Genomic DNA, 25,966 nt, shown 5'->3' with positions numbered 1-25,966 from the left:
GATCACTATCACTGTCACTGTCATCCTGTTGCTCATCGATTTGCTCGAGCGGGCACCAGTAATGTCTCCATTGTGAGACTTGTTACTGTTTTTGGCATATCACATATGTCACGAGTAGCTTGCCAGACTTTGCCGTACAGGTGGGATACTCTCGGTAGCTTGCTAGGGGACGGAGGAATCGAACCAGGTCGGCTGCATGCAAGGCAAACGCCCTACCTGTTGTGGAGAGAGACAGCATTTCTTTCTTTTTTGCTTTTTTGGGTCACATCCGGTGATACTCAGGGGTTACTCCTGGCTCTGCACTCAGGAATTACTCCTGGCAGTGCTCAGGGGACCATATGGGATGCCAGGGATCGAACCTGGGTCAGCTGCATGCAGGACAAACACCCTACCCGCTATACTATTACTCCGCCCCTAAGACAGCATTTCTGAAGATTGAAATATAGATTATATCCTTTATAGATAAGGATACCTTTTTTTTTTCCTCTTTTTTTCTGAGGGGAGCATTATACCCAGCAGTGCTCAGGATTTACTCCTGGGTCTGTGCTCAGGGATCACCCCTGGCAGGGCTCAAGGGACCATCTGGGGTGCGTAGTGTTGATCCAGTGCAGCTCCTGTAAGGCGAGCACCTTACCCGCTTCACTATCTCTCCGGCCCCAGGATATATTTTCCTGATGGGCTCAAGGGACTAAATGAGGTGCCAGGGGTTGAACTTGGTCAGCCACGTGCAAGGCAAGCACCCTACCTGTTGTCTTAATGCTCTGCCCTCCCCCTACCTCTCCAGGATAGCTTTTCTTAAATTTCCAAGTAATTTTACTTGATACTTGGGAATTTAAGAATGCCCAAATTCTCCTTTATCCCCACCCCCAGAACAATCCACCAGCATTGCTTATTGCCAGAAATATAGTATAAGTGGCAGTTGATATTAGGCTCCTATTGATTTGTTTTAGTTTTTGTTTTTTAGGCCATAATCCTATGGTGAAAACCACCACCGTAGGAAGTGAGTGCTTACGTGGTAAGGTGAAGCTGTTGTTTGCCTGTACTGTGCAGTTTGAGTTTATTATTGAGCGGGTGTCAGATGAGCAGAAAGTTGGGGGAAAGGGCTATAAGGGTCACTCCCCTCACTGTGGACCAGCTGAAGGATAATGCTCTGACTGCCTGATAGCAGTAGAGATTCTGGGGCCAGGCAAGGTGCTCAAAGGCTAGGAGTGCAAGCTTTGTATGTGGGAGCCCCCATGTCCCCCAGCACACGAAGGGACCCCAAGCACCAAGGTTGTGCCCTCTCCAGGAAAACGGTAACAGGCCTCTTCCAGCAGCAGTGTGCCCATGAATAAATCTCGGGTGGACGGTCCTGATTGCTAGGCTGTAGTCTACTGATTGGCAGTATGCTGGCCACTGTAGGATGGTGAACTCAGTCACTCAGTCATGAACTGCCACTGGGACAGAGGTGCACAGCTTTCCCGATGACCCCAGATTTTAAGCCTAAAATGTAGGACGCTCATTATGGGGTTAAAAAAAAATTCTCCCTTAGGGACTGGAGCAATAGTATGGCGGGTAAGGCTTTTGCCATGCACGCAGCTGGCCCCAGGTTCAGTCCTCGGCATCACATCTGTTTCCCCAGGCACCACCAGGAGTGATTCCTGAATGCAGAGCCAGGAAAAATAAGGTGATCCTGAGCATCACCCGATGTGGACCAGAAGCAAACCTAAAAAATTCTCCCTTAAATGTGACAAAACCTTGTAGAGGGGAAAAATGAGATTGCTAGGGTGGGGCTCAAGGACGGGATGGAGGGTGTGCTCTGCATGTAGTAGCCTCGGGTTCGATTTCCAGCACTGTATTGTAGTTAAGTGATGTTAGCCAGACACAGGGGGACAAATGTCTGCGACTCCACCTCTGTGGGTTTCCTGCTCATCTTTTTTTTTTACTTTTCAGATTAGTAATATGACCAACAACTGGGAGAAGATCCCTTTTAGGGGGGAATTGAAAAACCAAAAATTTGGGGCTGGAGCGATAGCACAGCGGGTAGGGCGTTGCCTTGCACTCGACGGACCCGGGTTCGATTCCCAGCATCCCATATGGTCCCCTGAGCACCGCCAGGAGTGATTCCTGAGTGCAGAGCCAGGAGTAACACCTGTGCATCACTGGGTGTGACCCAAAAAGAAAAAGAAGAAAAAGAAAAACCAAAAAATCCTGCTAACCCCTGATTTGAGTCCCATTTTTAAGAGTTTTTTGCTGACATGCACAAATGTATATCTGTGTTAATGGGCACAGATGTTTTATCTTAACAATGTCATCTTCAGCCTTGGTCTGAGGATCACTCTTTCACTCTTTTCCCAAGTTTCAATATTTCTGTGCTATTGATGGTGACTCACTTGTGTGTGAGTGTGTGTGTGTGTGTGTGTGTGTATGTGTGACACATTTTTATTCTTAATTTGTAGAAATTTGATTTGGTCTGTTTTCCTGTCCACATATGATTTGGAATTTATTCACATATGAGATTGTCAAAAACAGTAACAACAAGTCTCACAATGGAGACGGTACTGGTGCCTGCTCAAGCAAATTAACGAGACAATAGTGCTACAGTGCAGTGCTATGAGATTGTTAAAAATATATCAGATTTTCACTTACAACCTTTACAAATTGCATCTTAGTAGATATTTGTTAAAGCCAAATCTTTAGAAGAGAAGCAAGTGTAAATGGAATCTGTTGTCATCACAGATTATGTTTTAGAAGACCCAGTTGGGCTAGTAAGAGTAGAAACTATAAAGTCAGGTACTTAAACCTAAAAGACTGCCATGGCCTGATTAAAGGAATTAAAGGATAATATTTCCTTTTATGGACTGGAGCGATAGCACAGCGGGTAGGTTGTTTGCCTTGCACACGGCTTACCCGGGTTCAATTCCTCCGTCCCTCTCACAATGGAGACGTTACTGGTGCCCGTTCGAGCAAATCAGTGAGCAATGGGACACTCCATTGTGAGACTCAGTGTTACTGTTTTTGGCATATCGAGTACGCCACAGGTGGCTTGCCAGGCTCTGCCGTACGGGTGTGATACTCTCGGTAGCTTGCTGGACTCTCTGAGAGGGGAGGAGGCTATGGTGCTTAAATCTAGTTCTGTACTCAGGGGTTACTCCCGGTGGAGCTTGGGGGGACGATATTCCCTGCTGAGGTGTGGGCAATGTGTAAGGCAAATGCCTTCACGCGTCCATGGATTTTTCATCATAGTTTGTTATTATAGGAAGCTGGCTTTAGTTAGTATAACCGAATATCTAGTTTTAGGACTGCCAAAGCTTTAGGTTGTCATTTTCTACTCTATTTCTATTCTAAATATTCTAGTTACATTTTAGACTATATTTTTGGAAGCCTATTTTTTTCTTATATTTTTATTTTTTATTCATTGATTCACCGTGAGAGCAGTTACAAAGCTTTCAAGTTTAAGTCTCGGTCATACAATGATCAAACACCTATCCCTTCACCAGTGCACATTTTCCACCACCAAGAACCCCAGTATACCCCCCCATCCTACTCCTCCCCTTGCCTGTGTGGCAGGTGACCTCAACCCTACTCTCTCTCTACCCTGATCACACTCAACACTTCGACAAAAGACCCACCACTATTATTTGGAATTTTCCCCAACAATCAGACCTGCCGAAAAGGCATCATTAGACAAATTATTTTCTGTCACTGACCATGAAGAGCATATGATGATGTGTGGCTGCAGTAGTGGCCGCACAATTTTGGATTTCTGATATTTTAGTAATAAGTCTGGAGGGATTTCTGCCAAAAGCCTCTGGGTTCCGAGATTGGTTTGTGTGCCTCTGGGATCATGGCCATTCAGGAGCCGGAGGAGCCGTTCATGGTCGGCAATTCGGGACCTCATCAGGGCGGGGAGAAGGGCCAGTTCCACCCCCCATCCCATGAGGCCCTGTGTGTCTCGTCACTGGAGTCTCATACCTGGCTGTCTAATAGGCTCTGAAAGATGGCAGCCACTGTGCTCCCAGGGGAAAAGGCAGAAGGAACAATATCTTTCCCCACCTGGGGTGGCACGGCCCCATAGTTTAATGCACAGTCCAGATGCATTTCTGCCAAAAGCCGCTGGGTTCCAAGATTGGTTTTTGTGCCTCAAGGATCGTGGCTGTTCAGGAACCGGAGGAGCCATTCCTGGGCAGCAACTCAGGGCCTCATCGGGGTGGGGAGAAGGTGGAAGCCTCCTTTTTTACTTTTCTGTCTCTCTACTTAAAAAAAAAAAATTAGAATTGAAATATTTTAGATAGTCTTTGTTGTGTGTGTGTGCGTGTGTGTGTGTGTGATTTTTTTGTGGATAAAATTAGCTAAGTGCGTATGAGGGACCAGAAAGGTAGTACAGTGGGTAGGGCGCTTGCCTTGTATATGGCCAACCCAGGTTTAATCCCTGGCACCTATATAGTCTGCTGAGCATGCCAAGAGTAAGCCCTGAGCAGTGCTGGGTGTGGCCACCCCCAAAGTAAAAGTCAGTGTGAAAAATATGTATACTGTCAATTTCTAGGTGTTGGTGGAAATGTAATTATTAATTTCAAGCTGAACATGGACAGTTTATATTCTCCAGTAGTAATAGGGCCAGAGTATCTATCTAGTACAGAGGGTTGGGCATTTGCCTGTACACGGCTGACCTGGGTTCTATCCCCGGCATCTTATGTTGTCCCCTGAGTACCAATCAGAAGAGATCCCTGAGTGCAGGCCCAAGAGTAAGCCCAGAACACCGCCAGGAGTGACCCAAAACAAACTAGCAAACATCACCACCAACACACACACACACACACACACACACACACACACACATCTCCTTTAGTTGCTAAAATAGCTTATATGTTTTTCTCTAACATTTGTATTATCCATTTTTCATTTGACATTCTGTTTGGTAAAATAAAATGGAAAGTCTTTTAAATGCAGTAAAATCTGAGGCTGAACTTAACCTTTAGGAGATTCAAACAACAAGAAGGGCTTTGTAAAATCCCATTTAATAGGAAAAGAAAAGGACTGGGGATGCTGCTCGATGGTGGGACACGCAGGTCACGTGTGTAAAACTGGTTCAGTGGCTGGTACGAAGAGAGAGAAGAGAAGACAGGAGAGAGGAGGAACTTCATGGTTTCCTGAGTGAATCATAGTCTGGTTTGATTTCAGGTTGAAGATGAGACCGTTCTGTGTAATATTCCCTACATGGGAGACGAGGTGAAAGAAGAAGACGAGACTTTCATCGAGGAGCTGATCAATAACTATGACGGGAAGGTCCATGGTGAAGAAGGTATTGGGGCTGGCCCCACGGGGGGAGCTCTGTCTGCTTTGTCATCTCACAGTCTTGCTTCCGTCTCTTCCCTCATTTTGTACCCCAAGAAATGTTTTTGTGTCCTCCTATGTAAAACTAAACATTTATTGTATTTATTTATTGTTATTATTTTTGCTTTTTGGGGGGGTTACACCTGGCGATGCTCAGGGGTTACTCCTGACGGTGCTTGAAGGACACTATGGGATGCTGGGGATCGAACCTGGGTCAGCCGCGTGCAAGGCAAACACCCTACCCGCTGAACTATCACTCCAGCCCCAGACTAAACATTTTATAGTTAAAAACCCATCCAGCTAACTTTTGGAAGGAATTGATACATAAATTCTTAATCAGCAATTGGAGAGAATGTTCAGTATACAAGTGAGGTTGATCTTTGTAATTTTCCATGAATTTTCCCAAGACCTGTGTGTTCTTGGTTTCCTGACTGTGAGCATGGCCGGGAGCATAACCCCGTTGTCCTCCTCCTTTGATCCAGGTTGTCTGTCCCCTTGCGCCTCCCAGAGGTTGGTTATAATATCCTGATTTTTCTTTTTTTTTTTGCTTTTTGGGTCACACCTGGCGATGCACAGGGGTTACTCCTGGCTCTGCACTCAGGAATCACTCCTGGCGGTGCTCAGGGGACCATATGGGATGCTGGGGATCGAACCCGGGTCGGCCGCGTGCAAGGCAAACGCCCTACCCGCTGTGCTATCACTCCAGCCCCAATATCCTGATTTTTCTAAAGCAAGTCATTTAGAGTTAGTTGTCATTGTATTTGTTTTTTGATTTTTTGGGGGGGTCACACCCGGCGATGCACAGGGGTTACTCCTGGCTCTGCACTCAGGAATTATCCTTGGTGGTGCTCAGGGGACCATATGGGATGCTGGGAATCGAACCTGGGTTCGCCGTGTGCAAGGCAAACTCCCTACCCGCTGTGCTATCGCTCCAGTCCCAGTTGTCATTGTAGAAAAGGCTGTTGGTATATAAGAAACGGGAAGGTGGGGAGGGATGCCCTCGATAAACCAAGGCATCCCCCGTTCTTTGACAAACGTGGGGGCTCTTGCCAAGGTATTGAAATGCACTATTTAATTATAAATTAAATTTACCCACAGCGCCCCCTAACGTTCAAAGACATTTTTCTAACTTTCATTATTTATTTATTTATTTATTTAACAGCATTTCAAATTAGATTTTATTTTAGTTGGTACAACAAATAGAGAGCGGAAATGGGAATTCAATTACGCAAGATACATTCCCATAAAGTAAACTTACCATGTGACATTTACTTTATAATAAAATATATGTAAACAAAATACATTTTCCTAACTTTTATAAACCCATGCATGGCTTTAAGAAAAATCCAGTGGGGCTGGAGTGATAGCACAGCGGGTAGGGCATTTGCCTTCGCACGCCGCCGAGCTGGGTTCGATTCCCAGCATCCCATCCCGAAGCACTGCCAGGAGTGATTCCTGAGTGCAGAGCCAGGAGTAACCCCTGTGCATCGCTGGGTGTGACCCAAAAAGCAAAAAAATAAAAGAAAAAGAAAAATCCAGGGGGGTGTGAGGGTGGAGTGGGGATAGAAAGGCCAGGAAAAAAAAAATTAAAATCAGTCTTTTTTTTAAAAAAATAATCATTACTGATCCATCAGCTGTAAAATCAAGAATGTCTTCATCTTACCATTCTTTCTCTGTCCCATTTATATTGTTTTTACAATTTTATGAGATTTTGGGTAGTAAAAATGCAGGTTGACTTGTGACTAAGGAAGTTACTCCACTAAAAACAAAACATGTAACTGGATTTTGTGCTTCAGCTAGTTGAACTGTGGTAGCTGTCAAAGCCAGTCAAATGTGTATATTATTTTTGGTTTGGGGTTCAGATCTGGCATCACTCCTAGCAGTGCTTGGGGGACCATATGGAATGCTGGGAATCGAATCTGGATCAGCCTAGTACAAGGCAAGTGCCTACCCATTGTACTATCACTCCAGCCCCGCAGTCAAATGACTGTAATGTACTGGTTGTCGGTCCATATTACAGTGTCTGTGTATTGCTCATCTGTGCTTTAGGAGTGAATGCAAACAATCCTTCCTGCAACTGTGGAGTATGAAACGACCACAGCTCGCCTCTCCAATCCTTGTTTCAGAAATGATCCCCGGGTCTGTCCTCATTAGTGATGCTGTTTTCCTGGAGCTGGTCGATGCTCTGAATCAGTACTCGGATGAGGAGGAGGAAGGGCACAACGATACCTCAGATGGAAAACAGGACGACAGCAAAGAAGACCTGCCAGTAACGAGAAAAAGAAAACGGCATGCGATAGAAAGTAAGCAGCGCCAGAGCATTACTCGCTTTGAAAGTGACAGGGAGGAAAGACAGGAAAACAAGAAGGGTCCCTTTCCAGGGCCAGAGAGCTAGCTCAGCGGGTAAGGTGCTTGCCTTACACAGTCGACCAGGGTTCGATCCCTGGCATCCCATATGGTCCCCTGAGCACCACCTGGAGTAATTCCTGAGAGTAGAGCCAGGAGTAACCTTTAAGCATTGCCAGTGTGGCCCCAAAATAAAAACAAACCCCCAAAAAAGGCTTCTTGCTTATTAAAAGTTGTGGATGCTTCTCATTGGTTCACTTGAAAGGGAGAGACCATGACCATTGACTGTTTGGGAGAGCCAGGACCTCATTGAAGAAGAAAGTAGAGCAACTTACATAAAAAAGTCCTTGTTGGTCCTTTTTTTTTTTTGCCTTTTGGGTCACACCGGTGATGCACAGGGGTTACTCCTGGCTTTGCACTCAGGAATTACTCCTAGCAGTGCTCAGGGAACCATATGGGATGCTGGGAATTGAACCCGGGTCGTCCACGTGCAAAACAAACGCCCTACCCACTGTGCTATTGCTCCAGCCCCCGTTGTTCCTTTCTAATCATTTTTTTGGACCCATTCACTATCCTGTACCTGCCTACCCTCTATGTGTCAGGCCCCTATACCTTAGTTTTTAAGTACATATATAAATCATCTTTTTTATATATGTTATATGAAATCAAGATCAGGCCACAGGTGTGTTTGTATATGCATACACACAAAATACACTCATGTATTCCTTTTTATTTAATACTTTATCATGAACACATCTCATGTTCTTAATATTAAGTTCATTTTCTATTTATACTCTTTTTAAAAGCAAAGTAAAATAGTATTATTTAGAGAAATTTGCTTAGAGAAATATGAGGTGGAAAAGAGAGAGATGTTCAGAGGAAAATATGGGCTTCTCTAGAGGGGAAAAGGCTAAGAAGACATATCTCAGGTAGAGATGTGGGTGGATCTCCAGGGTGTACAATGTGCCTACTCTGTTACTTTGTGTTTCTTCATTAAGGTATTTGTCCAGGGATATAGTGATGAAGCTTTTTTTTTTTTTTTCTTGATTGGGGAAGGCACTCCTGGCTGTGCCCAGGGCTTCCTGCTGGGCTATCGTCCTGCCCTCTGCTATCTCCCTCTTAAAATCATACAGTCACACAGTAATAATACCAATCTTTTTTTTTCCGCATCAACATTGTGATAGAATTCTTCTAGATTCCTGTGAAAACACCTTTAGATCCTGTCTTGGAGACCTTAGGTGTTGTTATCAGTATGTGAAGGACCGATTTTCTTACTGTAACCTGATAGATGAGTTCAGACCTGTTTGTACCCCCTCAGTGGTCATTGGTTGGGTTAGCAGAACAGCTTGAGCAAAAGTGTTGTGGCAGGAGGAGAAAGGCCGGACAGCTTTGTCCGCCTGCTCTGATGACAGCACTCGGGAGGGTTCTTGTTTGTTTATTTGTTTGTTTGTTTTTGTCATTTCCAATTCAGGCAACAAAAAGAGTTCCAAAAAACAGTTCCCAAATGACATGATCTTCAGTGCAATTGCCTCGATGTTTCCTGAGAATGGAGTCCCGGATGACATGAAGGAGAGGTAGGGAACTCTCCCCCACCCAGAATACTCAGACAGTAGACTTCTTCAAGGCCATGTGCAGTAAGGAGAAAGCCTGGTTCGTAGAAAGTGCATTTGGGTCAGCTATACTTCTGATCATTTGTTGCTTCCTTGCTTACCTCTAAATGCCCTTTGCCATGTTCAGGGTCCTTATGTGCTGGCTTCTGAGTGAAGCTGTGCAGAGAGGTTTTCAAATTCTGCCATTTTTCTGGAGAGCTACTTAACCAATCTTTCCTTCCCCCTTACTGTTGAAAATGCGCTGGTTGGGGCTAGAGCAATAGTACAGTGGGTCAGGCATTTGCCTTCCATGCACCTGATCTGGGTTCGATTCCCTGCATTCTATGTGGTCCCCTGAGCACCACCAGGAGAAATTCCTGAGTCCTAAGGCCAGGAATAACCCCTGTGCATGGCCGGGTGTGACCCAAAAAGCCAAAAAAAAAAAAGTTCTGGTCCAGCCTAATCTAGGTAGAGACTCAGATTATATCAAGATACGGAGACCATTATATCAAGAACCTCTACAAAAAGAAAAAACCAACCAACCACATCTTCCCTTGGCCAGCTGTACCTCGGTGACTTGTCAGTGCCCTCAGTCTGCGTTTTCCTGTTTGTTTGTCTGTTTCCGGTGGAACTCGGGCAGAATTCTCATCTGGTCTCTCCCACACCAGGTACCGAGAGCTCACTGAGATGTCGGACCCCAACGCTCTTCCACCCCAGTGCACGCCCAACATCGACGGCCCCAACGCCAAGTCTGTGCAGCGGGAGCAGTCGCTGCACTCCTTCCACACGCTCTTCTGCCGCCGCTGCTTCAGATACGACTGCTTCCTCCACCGTGAGTGTAGCTGGGCGGCCGCCTGGCTCCCTTGCCCACCCCCATACCGCCTCCTCCTGGGGCGGCTCGGTCCCCCGGGCTCCCTGCATCCCCAGGTCCCACCACCGCCTCCTTCTCCTTATTTTAGTTTGTTCCCTAAGGCTCCCGGCCGCTGCTCCAATGGTGGTTTTACCAGGCCAGCCCATTAGGCTCAAGGGCAGCGTGCGTGGCACGGGTGGGACAGACCTGAGCTGTGAAAGAAGCGCGTTGGGTGTCAGCAGCGGTGACATTCCGGCGTTCCCCTCCCGGTAGCTCGTTCCAGCTAGGTTCCCCCAGCACCACGCCCTGATTCACCGTTGCTCCTCTCTGTCCCGTCCAGTGGATGAACCGTTGGAAACAGAACAGTTTTGTGTTTTCCAGCTTTTCATGCCACCCCTAATGTATATAAACGCAGGAACAAAGAAATCAAGATTGAACCGGAACCCTGTGGCACAGACTGCTTCCTCCTGCTGGTACGTTCCCAAGCTGCTCTGCCCGGGTTGACTTTGCTTACAGTTGAACAGGAAATGGTTCTTGGGCTTTTTGCTCCTGGTGGCCAGAGCAGAGGAGCCGGCCCAGGCCCCGGAGGGCCCGAGCCATGCAGTGGGACATGCTTTCTGCTCTTAGAGGCGTTCCTGGGTGAAGGGTGATAGGACTCCCACACAGGGACCGTCAATCGCCGGAGTGAGGTCTTAGGGGCGATCTCAGGCTCATCTCTTCAGATTCCAGAGTCTGGAACTGTACTGGTTAGATCAGAGTACTGTGCCTGTATGTGTGTGTCCCAACCCCCTGCTGTCCTCCTTTCTGTGAGTGTGACTGTGAAGGGACAGCGTGTAAACGTGCTGATGTTTGGAGCCGGAGAGATAGTACAGTGGGTAACACTCTTGGCCTTGCTCATTGCCGACCCTGGTTTTCTCCCTGATGCTCCTTATGGTGCCCGAGTCCTGCCTGGAGTGATCCCTGAACCCCACCAGGCATGGCTTGAAAGCAAAACGAAACAGGGCTGGAGTGATAGTGCAGCAGGTAAGGCGTTTGCCTTGCACTTGGCCAACCTGCATTTGATCCCCAGCACTACATAAGGTCCCTGAGCACTGCTGGGTGTGGCCAAAAAACAAACAAGCAAAAAACAGTATTGACATCTGTTGTGAGGTGATTCCCTGGATGGGCCATTCCTCCCTCAATGGATAGACCTTTGGTGACAGCGTAGATTCTCCTATATCCTTGGGGAAGGTTGAAAACTAGAAGAGAATAATCAGGTGGACTGGACAGAAACCTAATTGTGTTTTCTGCCTACTAGGAGGAACTGAGGTAAAGAATGTAACAACTTAATCAAATTTCTACTGACAATTAAAGTTAGGTTATAAAGCCAGTTGTCCTTGGGATCATCTTTAGTGGGACAATAGCACGAAAGATGGTTAAAGAATGTTGTTGGGTTTGTGTTTGGAGAATGTTCCCTGCAGTAAGATAAAAAGAATAAATAGAATCCGGGCCTAGGATGTGGCCTAGTGTAACACACACACACACACACACACACACACACACACACACACACACACACACACACACTTTATTTATTATCCTAATTGCATTATGAGACTTTTTGTTTGGGGGCCACATGCAGCAGTGCTCAGGGCTTACACTTAGCTCTGTGCTCAGGGATCACTCAATGGGAACTGGGGGACTGTATAGGATGCCAGGTATCAAAAAGCTATATATATTTTTTATGATGATAGAACAGCTGGGCTGGAGCGATAGCACAGCGGTAGGGTATTTGCCTTTCACATGGCCAACCCCTGTTCGATTCCTCTGCCCCTCTCAGAGAGCCCGGCAAGCTACCGAGAGTATCAGCCCGCATGGCAGAGCCTGGCAAGCTACCTGTGGCGTATTCGATATACGTCAAAAACAGTAATAATAAGTCTCACAATGAGAGACGTTACTGGTGCCCGCTCGAACAAATCGATGAGCAACGGGATGACAGTGACAGTGATGACATGATAGAACAGCCCGATTGTAATTTTTAGAATGTTTGTGAAGCAGTGTCTGGTCACGCTTGGTGGGGTATACCGCCAAGAAATAAAGTGCAGTGCCGGCAAAGGCGTCCAGTTGTGAACTTATGGTGGCTTCCGTGAGCCTGGGCCCGTGCCTACTTCCTGTCTGTGCCTTGTCCCCGGCAGGAAGGAGCTAAGGAGTACGCCATGCTCCACAACCCTCGTTCCAAGTGCTCTGGTCGTCGCCGGAGAAGGCACCACGTGGTCAGTGCCTCCTGCTCCAACACCTCAGCCTCTGCCGTCACAGAGACTAAAGAAGGGGACAGCGACAGGGACACGGGCAACGACTGGGCCTCTAGTTCTTCAGGTACAGTGAGCCGGAAAGGATCTTCTCTTTGCATGCACAGCGTAGACTGGGAAACCCAGAGTCCCTTTGTTACCTAACATTGTTTTTTTTTTTTTTTGGCCTTTTGGGTCACACCTGGCGATGCACAGGTGTTACTCCTGGCTCTGCACTCAGGAATCACTCCTGGCGGTGCTCAGGGGACCATATGGGATGCTGGGAATCGAACCCGGGTCAGCTGCGTGCAAGGCAAACGCCGTACCCGCTGTGCTATTGCTCCAGCACCATGTTACCTAACATTCTTACCACCTTTATCAAATGAATGCATTCCGCGCCTTTGCCCCTCTGAGCAGTGATGTGGAATAGTTTTCTTCCTTTCTGTTAAGCCTTTCATTTTTTCTTTCTCCTCACCCTGCAATGCTCAGAGCTTACCCCCCGCTCTGTGCTCAGGAATCACTCCTGGTAGGGATCGGCGCACCATATGGGGTGCCGGGGATTGAACCTGGGTTGGCTACATGTAAGACTAGCCCCTTACTCACTGTACTGTCTTTCTGATTCCCCCATTCCACTTTTTATGGGGCTTGAGGGTTTTTCATTTGATTTTTTTTGAGCCCTACCTGGAGATGCTCAGGGGTTACTCCTGGCTCTACACTCAGGGACTATTCCCAGCTGGCTCCAAGGACATATGGAATGCTGGGGATTGAACCCTGGTCAGCCATGTGAAAGGCAAGCTCTTTCCCCACTGTACTGTGGCTCCAGCCCCTCTTGTTTGCCTTTTAAAGTAGAAGGAGGGGCTGGAGAAATAGCACAGCGGGTAGGGTGTTTGCCTTGCACGAGACCGACCTGGGTTCGATTCTCAGCATCCCATATGGTTCCCTGAGCACCGCCAGGAGTAATTCCTGAGTGCATGAGCCAGGAGTAACCCCTAAGCATCGCCGATGTGACCCAAAAAGCAAATAAATAAATAAATAAAGTAGAATGAGGTCCTACTGAGCCTGCTGACTACAGCTCTGGTCCTACCTTCTGTTCCCCCTTTCTCTCCTAGAGGCTAACTCCCGCTGTCAGACCCCCACCAAGCAGAAGGCCAGCCCGGCGCCCCCCCAGCTCTGTGTCGTTGAGGCACCCTCCGAGCCTGTGGAGTGGACGGGAGCTGAAGAATCCCTTTTTCGAGTCTTCCATGGCACTTATTTCAACAACTTTTGCTCCATAGCCCGGCTCCTGGGGACCAAGACGTGCAAGCAGGTACCAAGAGCTGGTGAGGGTCTTTCCATCCAGGGTGCGGTCAGCTCTTCTGGCCTCTGCTTGCCCAGGGAGTCTTACGAGCTCCTGAGCTTCCGTGTTCCTGAGCCAAGCAGAGGGTGAACCCCGAGACACGAGGACCCGTCAGGTGCCCAGTTCAGCCATGCCGGGAGACGCGGTTGCCTCCTGGCTTAATTCTTTCTCTGTATGTCTTGGTTTGGGCTCCCACCCTCAGGGTCCGTTCCTGGCTTAGAGGGGACTGTGAGGGGCTCAGATCCAAGCCTCCCATCACAGAGTGCCCGCTCCAGCCCTCTGAGCCATCTCCATTCTCCGTTCTGTCTCTCACCACTGTCTGACTCTTCCAGATGCTTCTACACTCTGCTGGCACCTCCTGTGGCTTCCTGCCAGTTTCCCTGAGTGTGGTCCCCTTTCCCGGGATGGCCTCACTCAGGGTCTCAGGGACATTCTCTCTTTTTTTTTTTTTTTTAATTTAAATTTTATTGAATCACCATGTGGAGGATTACATAATTCTCAGGATTATGTCAGTTATACAATACTCAAACACTCTTCCCTTCACTTGTGCCCATATTCCATCACCAACCACCCCATTATACCTCCCGCCCCCTCCCGTCCCCCCAGTCCCCGCCCTTGTAAGTGATAAGTTTCACTTCGTTTACGCTTTATCTTGGTTACAGTCCATGTTTCAAAGCATAACTCACTATTGTTGCTAGGGTTTCTCCCCAAAAAAGAATAAGACAGTCCCACTGTCAAGGAAGCATTTGATGGCTCTCCATTGCTGAGAATGTAGAGATATTAAGTCCCGCTGTTTGTTACATAACTTTTCTATATTTTTCCCCCCTCGTCCCGCGCCACCGAGATCACGCCTGTTTGATAATCACCACGCTGCCTGACAAAGGGAAAACAAACCAAACAAGATGGTTATTTCCCATCATCAGCCGGCGTGGGGCTCTGGCTTAGTTGATAGTCTGGTAGAATGTCTAACAGCAAGCAGTTTCTGGAACCAAAAGTAATACGCTGGTATCGGCCCCGGCTCGAGATTCCACCAGCGTCCTGCTGTTCCAAGTACATAATAATTTATTCCCTTGTATCCCATTCCCACGCCACCAGGTCCGTGTCAGCTTAATGGACATCATACTATGGTTAACGCCTCGGCACGTTTCTTCCCGAGAAAGAAGGATATTTCTTCTCAGCCGGCGTGGGGATATGGCTTAGTTCAGTCTATAGAGATGGCTACCACTTTGGTAGCCTTCAATATTTCAGCAAAAGACTTACTATTCTTTTTTTTTTTTTTTTTTTGCTTTTTGGGTCACACCCGGCGATGCACAGGAGTTACTCCTGGTTCTACACTCAGGAATTACTCCTGGCGGTGCTCAGGGGACCATATGGGATGCTGGGATTCGAACCCGGGTCGGCCGCGTGCAAGGCAAACGCCCTACCCACTGTGCTATCGCTCCAGCCCCAGACTTACTATTCTTGTTAGGATTTCCCACCAAAGTCCGACCCGTTAAAAGGGAACCATTTCATATTGGTGATGATTAAATGACAATAGGTTGCGCGGCCATGGCAGCGGCCTCGCGGCTTTGAATTTCTGTATAAAGTCCAGGGAAAGTACAGCCAGAAATTACATGTCGCTACAAACTTTAACCCTATTATGGTCCCCCCAAAGTCCAACCCATTACAAAGGAACCATTTCCTATTGCTGATGATTAGATGACACTAGGCTGCCGCGGCTGAGCGGTTTTGGGTTTCTATATAAAGTCCAGGGAAAATTCTGCCTAAAATTCTATCGCTACAATCTTTTACCCTTCAACAAAAAACTTAGTACTATTGTTTGGAGTTTCCCCCCATGGTAAGCCCTGCCAAAAAGGAACATTTACACGTTGCTGACAATCAAGAGATATTAGGTTATCGCAGCCGCGCGGTTTTGGATTTCTATATGAAGTCCAGGGAAAATTCTTTTGGTAATTGCATCACTCGCTGGCAGCACCTGGGCCAGAAGCTCCGAGCACACAGTTTGGAGGCATTTTGGGGGCGCCACTCGTGTCCAAAGTGGTTCAGTTGCCTCCGGGGTCGATCTAGCGCGGGGCTGGAAAGGAGCGTCCCCACAAGGCTCTGCGCTTAAATGTCGGCCGGTACAGGGCAGATCCGGAAGTCCCGCCCCATCGACTTTCCCGGGCTTCCTGCATAGTCTAAAAACCGGCTATAGCCTCGCTGCGTTCAAAAAGAGTTGAGAGAGAAAAGACCATACCCCGCCGGCAGCGCCTGGGCCAGAAGCTCCGAGCACACAGTTTGGAGGCATTTTGGGGGCGCCGCTTGTGTCCAAAGTGGTTCAGTTGCCTCCGGGGTCGATCTCGCACGGGGCCGGAAAGGCTCAGGGACATTCTCTTCCTCCTCCTCCGGTGCTCCTGGTCCCACAGCAGAAGCCCCGTCCTCCGTGTCCTCATTGCCTTTATCTCCCACCCTGGTGCCTGACCCTGACCCTTTACGCTTAGGCCATTGCCAGAACCATGACTGGGGTGGTCTTCACAAGATGTTCTGGGGGCATCAGCCCATAGTGAGCAGACAGACTGAAGAACAGGACAGGAAGTCGGGTTTATTAGTGAGTTTTCTTTGTTTGGAATGGGGTCACACCTGGAGGTGCTCAGGGGTTACTCCTGGCTTTGCACTCAGGAATCACCCCGGCAGTGCTCAGAGGACCGTTTGGGATGCTGGGGATCGTACCCAGGTCGGCCTCGTGCAAGGCAGGTGCCCTACTCACTCTGCTGTCTCACTGGCCCACTTTTTTTTTATTGTCTAGTTTGGGGGCTATCCCAGCCTGTGCTTGGGGCCGACTCCTGGTCCATGGAGCTCTTGGCTCACATGTGAAGCAAACACCAGACCAGCTCGACGGCCCGGGGAGCCCATTTTTGGGCGGTTCTGCAGCAGAGACCAGAGCTTAAGCCATGCTTGCATGGCTCCTTCCCTCCCCTGACGCCTCTTCTTCATCCTTTAGCCACTGCAGACAGTGGCATCAGGCGCTCTGGAGCACATGCTGTTTCCCCAAGGCCCAGGGTCTACACGTAAAGGTCCGGGCGTACACAGAGCATGTCGTGTGGGCATTGATTCTGAGAATGTTAATCACTTTCACGGAATCTCAGGATGGCCTAGAACTGAAAAGGAAAGGAAGACCTTAAAACAATGCTCGGGGGGCTGGAGCGATAGCACAGAGGGTAGGGCGTTTGCCTTGCACGCGGCCGACCCGAGTTTGAGTTCCAGCATCCTATATGGTCCCCCGAGCACCGCCAGGAGTCATTCCTGAGTGCATGAGCCAGCAATAACCCATGTGCAACGCTGGGTGTGACCCAAAAAGAAAAAAAAAAAAACCAATGCTCGGGCTAGAGCTATAGCACAGCGGGTGGGGCATTTGCCTTGCACGCAATGACCCAGTTCAATCCCCGACATCCCATACGGTCCCCCAAGCACCGCCAGGAATGATTCCTGAGTGCAGAGCCAGGAGTAACCCCTTTGTGTCCCTGGGTGTGACCCCCCCCCAAAAAAAAACCAACAACAATGCTCTGTGAGACCATCCTGTTGAGTGGGACCCAGCCTGCCCTCCCCACGTAGCCCAGGCACTGTCACCATTGTACCAGCAGAGGGAGCTAAAGCTCAGCCCGCCGTGGTTGGGCTGTGCCGCTGGTTCCGGCTGGTTCTACAGCTGCTGAATGTTGTGGTTCCTGAGAAGACACAGGATATTGTTGGTCTAATGAACTTTCCTAGGGTTTGGTGGGAAGAGTTGAGGATGGAAGCTCCTGTGCGGGAAAGTGCTGCTCAGGATTCATGATCAGGGTGACACTGAAGCGTTAGGGCTGGGGATATGCTCCAAGGACTGGGTACCGGGCGCCCCAGAGATTGTACAGCGGGGAGGGCACTTGCCCTGCACGCGACCAATCAGGGTTTGGTCCCCAGCGTCCTGTATGATTCCCCAAGCCTGCCAGGAGTGATCCCTGAGTGTAGAGCCAGGAGTAAGCCCAGAGCATTGCTGGGTGTGACCCAAAAACCAGAGAGAGAGACGGGGGTGGGAGGGAGGAGTGTGGGGGAGGAGAGAGAGAGACTGGAGGCAGGGTAAGTCTACTGGGTGTGGCCCCGGAGAAGTCCCCTTTAAGTGGACTGTGGTGGAGAGATACTGATACTTGGGTTAGAGGGTGGTCACTTCCATTTTGAAGAAATGTGAAATTATACCCTTAAAACACTTAACAGTCTAAACACAAACCAACATTGCCTCATTTAAAGAAAAAGCGGGAATGGTGACGGGAGGAAACAACCATGAGGCAGAGATAGGACTCGGCAGTTGGGCCCATGGCTTATGTGTATGAGGCTCTGGGTTCAATCCTCGGCTCTGCCAAAATAAAAACAAAACATTTAAAAAAAAATTTGAAAAAAAAAATCTCACTTCAGAGCCCAGTGGCCCTCCCTGACCGGTCCGTCAGCTGCCGGGACCCTCCTGGCCGCCTCTGGCCTGGTGACTGGTCTGCCCGTCGGAGCCCTGTGCTCGGGGAGTGACAGGCGCTGTCTGCTCTCTCTCCCAGGTCTTCCAGTTTGCCGTCAGAGAATCTTTGATCCTGAAGCTGCCAACCGACGAACTTACGAACCCTTCACAGAAGAAGAAAAGAAAGCACAGGTCAGAGTTGGACTGAGGATGCCCTTTCTCTTTCTCCTTCTCCAGGTGGCGATTATACCCTGCTCCCAGCTCTCGTGCTCCGGGCTCCCTCCCAGGATGCTCAGGGGCCCGTGCAGTGCTGCGAGCTTGGCGTCCCACAGGCAAAGCCTGTGACCTCGGCGTCTCCTGTGTAATCTCTAACCCAAATATTTTATTTTAGTCACAGCGGCTCAGTGCTCAGGGAACTGGCAGTGCTGAGACTCGAACCCGAGCTTCTGGCACACAGAGCCTATATTTAAGTCTCTTGCAAAGGACTTTCTGTGGCCACACTGTTCCCCTGTGTCTGACCTCCCCGTGGACTTCCTCTCTGCCTCCTTCTTAGCCACTGCCCCTCAGCCTGGCCTTGTGCAGCCTTGGGCCAGTGTCCTCCGGCTCCCTGACCAGCCTTTCCCATCCCTACATGCTATGGACCGTGAGGGACTCTGGTCACTTTACTGGCCATTTAAACCCCTGGACAGTAGGAGCCAGGAGTAAGCCCTCTCTGGTTGTTTTTTTTGCTGGGGTGGGGGCATACGTAAGCTTAGAGCTTACTCCTGATTCTGCTCAGGAACCACTCCTGGTGGGATTCAGGAACCATCTGGGGTGCCGGGATCAAACCCAGGTTGGCCACATGTAAGGCAAGTGCCATACCTTATACTATAACTCTGGCCGCAAGAATTACCCTCTTAACTTCACCTTGAGGCCATTTTTTTTTTATTATTTTGGTGTGGTTCGTTTCCAAAATGAAAAGAATCCCCCACTCTCAACTCTGACTAGAGGTGTTTGTTTTTACTTCTAAATTACATAATTACATAATAACAACGTTTCCTAGTAAGCCTTTGCTAGGGCTTGGAGCTTTCTTTAAAAATGTGCTATTCCGGGCCAGAGAGATAGCGTATGAGGCGGAAGCGTGTGTTCCGAGTGCAGGAGGCCCAGGTCAGATTCCCAGCACCGCAGGTCACGCTGAGCACTGCCAGCAAACCCGGCCCCAAAGCAGACCAACAGAATTGGGGCGGGGGGGGGGGGGGGGAAGGCGGCGGTTTAAGCTACACTCAGGGGTGCCCAGGGCTACTCCTGGCTCTGTTCGGCCTCAGTGGTGCCAGGGTGCCGGGAGCTCAAACCCGGGTCAGCTGCAAGCATGGCCAGCACCTTTCCCCCTGTGCTCACCCCCTGGACCCCAACAGAACATGGTTCCCCAGGGCCGTCCCCCGTGGGAGGAAGGAACTGACCCAAGGGCCTCCTGAAGCCTCTCCTTTCAGTTTCATCGCTCGGAGCAGATTACTCACGTTCCTTCCCACTTCTTCATCTCGAAACTCCCCCAGATCCCCCCTTCTCAGCCGCGCTGTGATAGACCCACTCGGGGCTTGGGCCTTGTTCTTCGTCTTTTCTCTCTCTTGGGACAGTGGGTGGTTCAGGTTTGCATCTTTTTTAAATTTATTTATTTATTTATTTATTTTTATTTTATTTTATTTTCTCTTATTTAGTTTTTTGCTTTTTGGGTCTCACCCGGCAACGCACAGGGCTGACTCCTGGCTCTGCACTCAGGAATCACTCCTGGCGGTGCTGGGGATACCATATGGGGTGCTAGGAATCAAACCCGGGTCAGCCGCGTGCAAGGCAAACGCCCTACCCGCTGTACTATCGCTCCAGCCCCTATTTATTTTTTTAATTAGTGAGTCACCGTGAGGGTACAGTTACAAATTTACCCATCTTCATGCTTGTGTTTCCCTCGTATAGTGTTCGAGAACCCATCCCTCCATCAGTGTCCATTCTCCACCACCAATGAACCCAGTATCCCTCCCACCCTCCAGTCCCCTCCGCCCCCCCACCCCACCCCGCCTCTGTGGCAGGGTATTCTATTTTGTTCTCTCTCTCCTTTTGGGTGTTGTGGTTTGCGATAGGGGTATTGAGTGGCCATGCATCTTGTGGTCGCAGCCGGCCGACAGGATTTGGGAGGGCCTCTGGCTCCAAGCAGGGCGTTTCGGGAGGGTGGTCTCCTGCCATCAGATCTGACCCAGCCTGGGGCAGCACTGACCCAGCCCCCACCCCGTCTCTCCCTTGCAGGCTGTGGGCCGCGCACTGCAGGAAAATCCAGCTGAAGAAAGGTCAGTCTCCCCGGGCCAGGCCCCTTTGCCCCTCGGCCCTTCGGCTCGAGGTCTCACCGAGCTGCCCCCATCCCGGCCTACTTGCAGCTGCCTGTGGTGACAGAGCGGGGCCCCTGTGAATCGTAGCTTCCTCTGCAGGCCTGACTCCACGCAGCTTCTCGCTGCAGACCTCTCAGGAGGCAGAGCCCAGGCCTCATGCCTCCGACTGTCAGACGGTGCCATCTGCCAGCTTCTGGACTCTGTGCCATGTGCAGCCCGGGCAGCCCCGGGCCATTTTCACTCTCCGCCCTCCCCCCTCCCAGGCAGAGCATCCCCTTTCTGGTCACAGTGCGGCCGAGCCGCCTCTCACTAGAGGGAGGGGACACTTCAGGGACACGGCAGCACCCCGGTGCCTCTCTGCTCTCTCCTAGACAACAACTCCACGCAGGTGTACAACTACCAGCCCTGTGACCACCCGGACCGCCCCTGCGACAGCACCTGCCCCTGCATCATGACTCAGAATTTCTGTGAGAAGTTCTGCCAGTGCAACCCAGACTGTAAGAGTCCCGGCCTCGCCCCCAACCGTGGGCCAGCCCCCCTCGACACCTCCCCTCCCGGGCCCCAGCCCCCCCCACTTCCCCTCCCGGGCCCCGGCCCATGGGCCTTCTCATTTTCTCTGCTATGCTCGTGAGTGTCCTGCAGCGGAAACTGAGGGGTTGGGTATCTGGGAAGGGCATTTCTTCCAAATCCTGAGGGAGCACTGGGGAGCGAGCACTGGGTAGGGCACACGCCGAGTACCTTGAGCACTTCTGGGCTGCGGCAGTGACTCCTATTTAAAGAAAAAAAAATCAAAAAACAGTCTGAAGCACGCGAGTCTAAAAGTAAGAGTCGGGGCTGGAGAGAGAGTCCCACGGGGAGGGCACTTGTCTTGCCCACAGCGAACCCTGGATCCATTCCCAGATCCTCCACGTACGGTCCCCCGAGCTCCACCAGGAGTGATCCCTGAGTCACACCGTAGTCCCTGGGCACTGCCCATATCACCCCCCAAACAAGCAGGAACTAGAAAAGGAAATAAAAGTAGCAATTACACAGCAAGTGGTTTCACAGTCAACCCCCCCCCCCCACACACACACACACTCTCCTGACACCCTCCCCCGGCCCCAGGCTGTCCTTCCCAGCCTCCTTAGGGCACGTCTCTGAGCGTGCTCACTATGGACTGGGTTGTGGCATTTTGGCGTCTGCAGAGCTTGCAGCGCTCAGCGGACGGCTGTGCTGGAGCTGCCCCTCGCCCTGGCAGATACCAATCTGTGCCTGGGCTGAGGGCGCCGAGCCAGGCAGGCAGGAGGCCCGGAGCGGATGCGCTCTGCTCTCAGAATGACTGTTGTTTTGGTAGTGAGGATGAGCGAGTCAAAAGCACAGATTCTTTCCCCCTCCTTTGTTTAAACTGTGGTTTTGACAGAGTTGTTCATGATGTTCCAGGCATTCACTCTTCCAGCCCCTATCCCCCTACCACTGTCACCTTCCCGCCATCATTGTCCCCATTTTTCCAACCACCCCTCAAGCCTGCCCCCATCGCAAGCCCAAAATAATTCATTTTATATTGCTTGTTACCACTAAATGTGGATTATTTTAAAAAATACTTCAGTAAGGGAAACCTGTAAGGACTGGGGTCTCGCCCTGGGAATGTCCAGTCCTTGTCAGAGGGTTTGCTAAGCCGTTGATGCTAGTTGAGCCTTCTGTGTGAATGTGTTTGTAAGCTGGCTTCTGCATTACGTTCCCATCCAGTCTGGTGAAAAGCACAGATTTTATTTTCTCTGGGGCACCATCTCCCTCCCTTCCAAATTCCACCATCACGGGGCAGGGAGAGCGCCGATGGGGAAACATCTCGGTAGCGGATTCTGCTGTTCTCACTCTGGCGTGAATGTGGAGAGGCGCTTGGCCTTTTCCCGAAGAATTTACTGAGGAGGCTTCTCTGGGGAGCAGCCTCGACTCTGTCACTGTTTCTTCCCCCGACTTCCCTGCAGTCAGCAACCTCCCTGCCCCCCACCCCCCTTCACCTGCTTCTCTCCTCACCCCCCTGTCACGCCCCCCTACCCCCCAGGCCAGAATCGCTTTCCTGGCTGCCGCTGTAAGACGCAGTGCAACACCAAGCAGTGTCCCTGCTACCTGGCCGTGCGGGAGTGTGACCCCGACCTCTGTCTCACCTGCGGCGCCTCCGAGCACTGGGACTGCAAAGTGGTTTCCTGCAAAAACTGCAGCATCCAGCGGGGTCTCAAGAAGGTGAGGGGATTTCTCGGGGGGGGGGGACACAGGCCCGATTGAGAGGTGAAGACCCCTTGGGCAGCCTCTCCCCGCCTGGTCCTCCCCAGCGGTGGACGTGAAAGGACGTTTAGGCCAACTGTCAGAGACTCACATTTGGGGCTGGAGCAATAGGACAGCAGATTAGGCCCTTGCTTTGCATGTGTCTGACCCAGGTTCGATGCCCGGCACCCCCTATGGTCCTGCTGAGCACAGCCAAGAGTGGTCCCCGAGCACGGAGCCAGGTGTAAACCCTGAGCATGGCCCCACAACCAAAGAATAAATAAAAAGACTCATATTTAAGGAGTCAGTCGAGTTCTCTGGGAGAGATTAGAAAAGTGACCCTGGCTGAGGGTCAGAGGTGGCACGGCGGGCAGGGCGCTTGCCTGGCTCACAGTCCACCCAGGTTTGATCCCTGGCACCACACAGTCTCCCAAGCCCTGCCAGGAGTGGTCCCTGAGCACAGAGCCAGGAGTAAGCCCTGCGCATCGCTGGGTGTGGCCCCCCACCCCCACCTCCCTCCTAAAAGAAGTGACGCCTTGAGCTGGCCAGACTGAGCCAACAGCTGAGGAGGTGCCAGCCCAGGTGGTGGCAGTTTCTACTGGGCCCATGCGTGGCGGTGAATTCCCCGCCTTGAGAAAGAGCCCGAGTTTCCTTCCCCGCCCGGCCTGCTTTCCCTCCCGCCAGAGCAGGTTGGCTGAGGCCTCCTAAGTTTTCAGATCCTCTTTGCAGTTTCTTCCGACCCCGCCCCACCCCATGTGCACAGCCCGCTCACGGCGGTGTGACTCCCCCTCTCCCCCAGCACCTGCTGCTGGCTCCCTCGGACGTGGCCGGATGGGGCACCTTCATCAAGGAGTCGGTGCAGAAGAACGAATTCATTTCCGAGTACTGCGGTGAGGTGAGCGCCACGGGCTTGGCCCGCGGGTTTCTGGGGAAGCGCCGCCGAGAAACCCCAATTTTCTGTGGGCCAGACGCCTGCGAATTAATCTCTAAATAACTCATCTGAGTTCTCATGTGGCCTCCTGGGGGATCCCACAGCCTGATTTGTAATCCTGAAACCGCTCTGCCGTGAGGGCTGGAGGTGGGGGGGTGGGGGGATGCCGCCCTGAGGCTGCCTGCCTGCCGGAGTTGCCGATTCCTCTCTCCCGACTCTCGTCAGGGTGCTCAGTAAGCACCTCTGGGTGACGCCGCTCCGCCCGGGCATGTGCAGGGTCAGGGCACTGTCCCCCCGTGGACAGCCTCACCCAGCTCCTTGCTCCTCTGTCTCTCTGCAGCTCATCTCTCAGGATGAGGCTGACCGGCGGGGGAAGGTCTATGACAAATACATGTCCAGCTTTCTCTTCAACCTCAACAACGGTGCGGACCCCCTCAGGCTCGCCCTCCTCTCTCCCCCCTCTCCTCCCAAGGTGGTCTCAGGCAGGTTTTCCTCGCATAAGTCCAGATTCAGGTCAGCCTGGAATTTTCTAGCAGCCTCCTAGAACAAGGCGGTGAGCAAGGGCGCTCCCGTACCATGAGCCCGAGTCCACGGGCTTTGGGGGCGTCTCCATGTCTGGGTTGTTGGCCATGGAAGCGCCGAGGTTTCAGAGACCGCCCTGCCCAAGGCCGGAGCAATGGTACAGCGGGGAGGGCATTTGCCTTACACGTGGCCGACCTGGGTTCCATGTCTGGCACCACATATGGTCCCCCGAGCCCACCAGGAGCGATCCCTTAAGTGCAGAGCCAGGAGTGAGTCTTGAGTGCCACTGGGTATCACCCCCCACAAAATACACCCCCAAAACATCTCCCTGTCCAGGGGGACAAGGGGTTCATAGTTCAAGCAAGGAGAAGGGACCCCAGTGGAGAACTCCCACCTGAACCTGAATTTTTGTTCTGGTTTTGTTTGGGGGCCACACCAAACCCAGCAGCGCTCAGGGCTTCCTCCTGGCTCTGCACTCGGAGATCACTCCTGGCAGGGTTGGGGGACCATACGGGGTGCTGGGGATCCAACCCAGATTGGCTGCGTGCAAGGCAGGCAACCTCCCGGCCAGCTCCCTCCCCGCTGCTCCGCTGCTCAGGCCCCCCTGAGGTTTTCTGAATGCACCCTGGCCCCTGGGATTGTGTGTGTGATGCCTGGGGCGCCCACTTCCGGCTGTGCTCTCACACTTGCTTCTAGTGCTCTCCAGGGGCTGCGCACTCTCAGTGGTGGCTCTTGCACACGCTTGCTCTTGGTACTCCGGAGATGGCACTTGGTTGTGGCAGTGGGGATGTCCAGAAGCAGAGCTGCTGGGCTCGTGCTCGGGCCTGCGGGCCCGTGTAGGCGACTGGGTTCTCGGCCTCATCGGCCTCCCTTAAACGACCGGGTGAGCTCGTCGCAGGCCCCTCTTCTGAATTCTGCTTTGTTGCTGTTTGTTTGGGTCGCAGCCAGCAGTGATCGGGGTTTACTCCTGGCTCTGCTCTCAGGAATCACTCCTGGCCGTGCTCGGGAACATAGGGGATGCGGGGATTAAACCCTGGTTGGCTGAATGTTGGGATTGTGTGTGTGATGGCTGGGGCGTGGGTCCCCACAGGCAAGTGCCCTAATCCCTGTGCCACTGTACTCATTGTGGCTCCAAGCACACCTGCGTTCTCTTTTGTTTCATTTTGTGTTTTGTTTTTCGGGCCACACCCAGCAGCGCTCTGGGGTTCTTCCTGGCTCTGCACTCGGAATCACTCCTGGCAGTGCTCAGGGCCCATCTGGGATGCCAGAGGTCGAACCCGGGTTGGCCATGTGCAAGGCAAATACCCTCCCTGCTTTGTCATCTCTTCAGCCCCAGCATCTGAATTCTTTTTTTTTTTTTTTGCTTTTTGGGTCACACCCGGCAATGCACAGGGGTCACTCCTGGCTCATGCACTCAGGAATTACCCCTGGTGGTGCTCAGGGGACCATATGGGATGCTGGGATTCGAATCCGGGTCGGCCGCGTGCAAGGCAAATGCCTACCCGCTGTGCTATCACTCCAGCCCCAGCAGCATCTGAATTCTTATGTCACTTACTTTCCTGCCCCGCCCCCACCCCCTTTGGCAGGCTGATCTATCTTTGAAATTTCTCATAAAATGTCTATGATTGTTTAAATAATTTTTAATTCAGAGTCCAGAGCAGTAGTACAGTAGGTAGGGCATTTGCCTTGCTCACAGCCTGCCGGGGTTCAATCCTCAGCATCCCATGTCATCCCCGAGCACCTCCAAGTGTGTTTCCTGAGTGC

The 25,966-nt window shown here is 51.2% G+C and overlaps 1 protein-coding gene across 2 annotated transcripts in view; it reads left to right on the top strand.

The window, feature by feature from the left end:
- The window catches only part of EZH1 (enhancer of zeste 1 polycomb repressive complex 2 subunit), a 46,809-nt gene that overhangs the window by 17,872 nt on the left and 2,971 nt on the right, over positions 1-25,966 (top strand). For both annotated transcript variants that reach the window (XM_055133472.1, XM_055133473.1), the window contains exons 6-18: positions 5,161-5,281; positions 7,440-7,616; positions 9,131-9,233; positions 9,917-10,080; positions 10,480-10,571; positions 12,273-12,453; positions 13,475-13,671; positions 18,255-18,346; positions 20,429-20,469; positions 20,880-21,005; positions 22,550-22,728; positions 23,549-23,644; positions 24,021-24,102. In XM_055133472.1, the coding sequence (XP_054989447.1) occupies positions 5,161-5,281; positions 7,440-7,616; positions 9,131-9,233; positions 9,917-10,080; positions 10,480-10,571; positions 12,273-12,453; positions 13,475-13,671; positions 18,255-18,346; positions 20,429-20,469; positions 20,880-21,005; positions 22,550-22,728; positions 23,549-23,644; positions 24,021-24,102 (1,651 nt within the window). The remainder of the gene's footprint in view (positions 1-5,160; positions 5,282-7,439; positions 7,617-9,130; positions 9,234-9,916; positions 10,081-10,479; positions 10,572-12,272; positions 12,454-13,474; positions 13,672-18,254; positions 18,347-20,428; positions 20,470-20,879; positions 21,006-22,549; positions 22,729-23,548; positions 23,645-24,020; positions 24,103-25,966) is intronic.

Source organism: Sorex araneus, chromosome 3, assembly GCF_027595985.1.
Source record: "Sorex araneus isolate mSorAra2 chromosome 3, mSorAra2.pri, whole genome shotgun sequence".
In the NCBI taxonomy this organism is placed as follows: domain Eukaryota; kingdom Metazoa; phylum Chordata; class Mammalia; order Eulipotyphla; family Soricidae; genus Sorex; species Sorex araneus.
The sequence above is the reverse complement of the archived record's forward strand: the minus strand, read 5'-3'. Positions and strand labels throughout refer to the sequence as shown.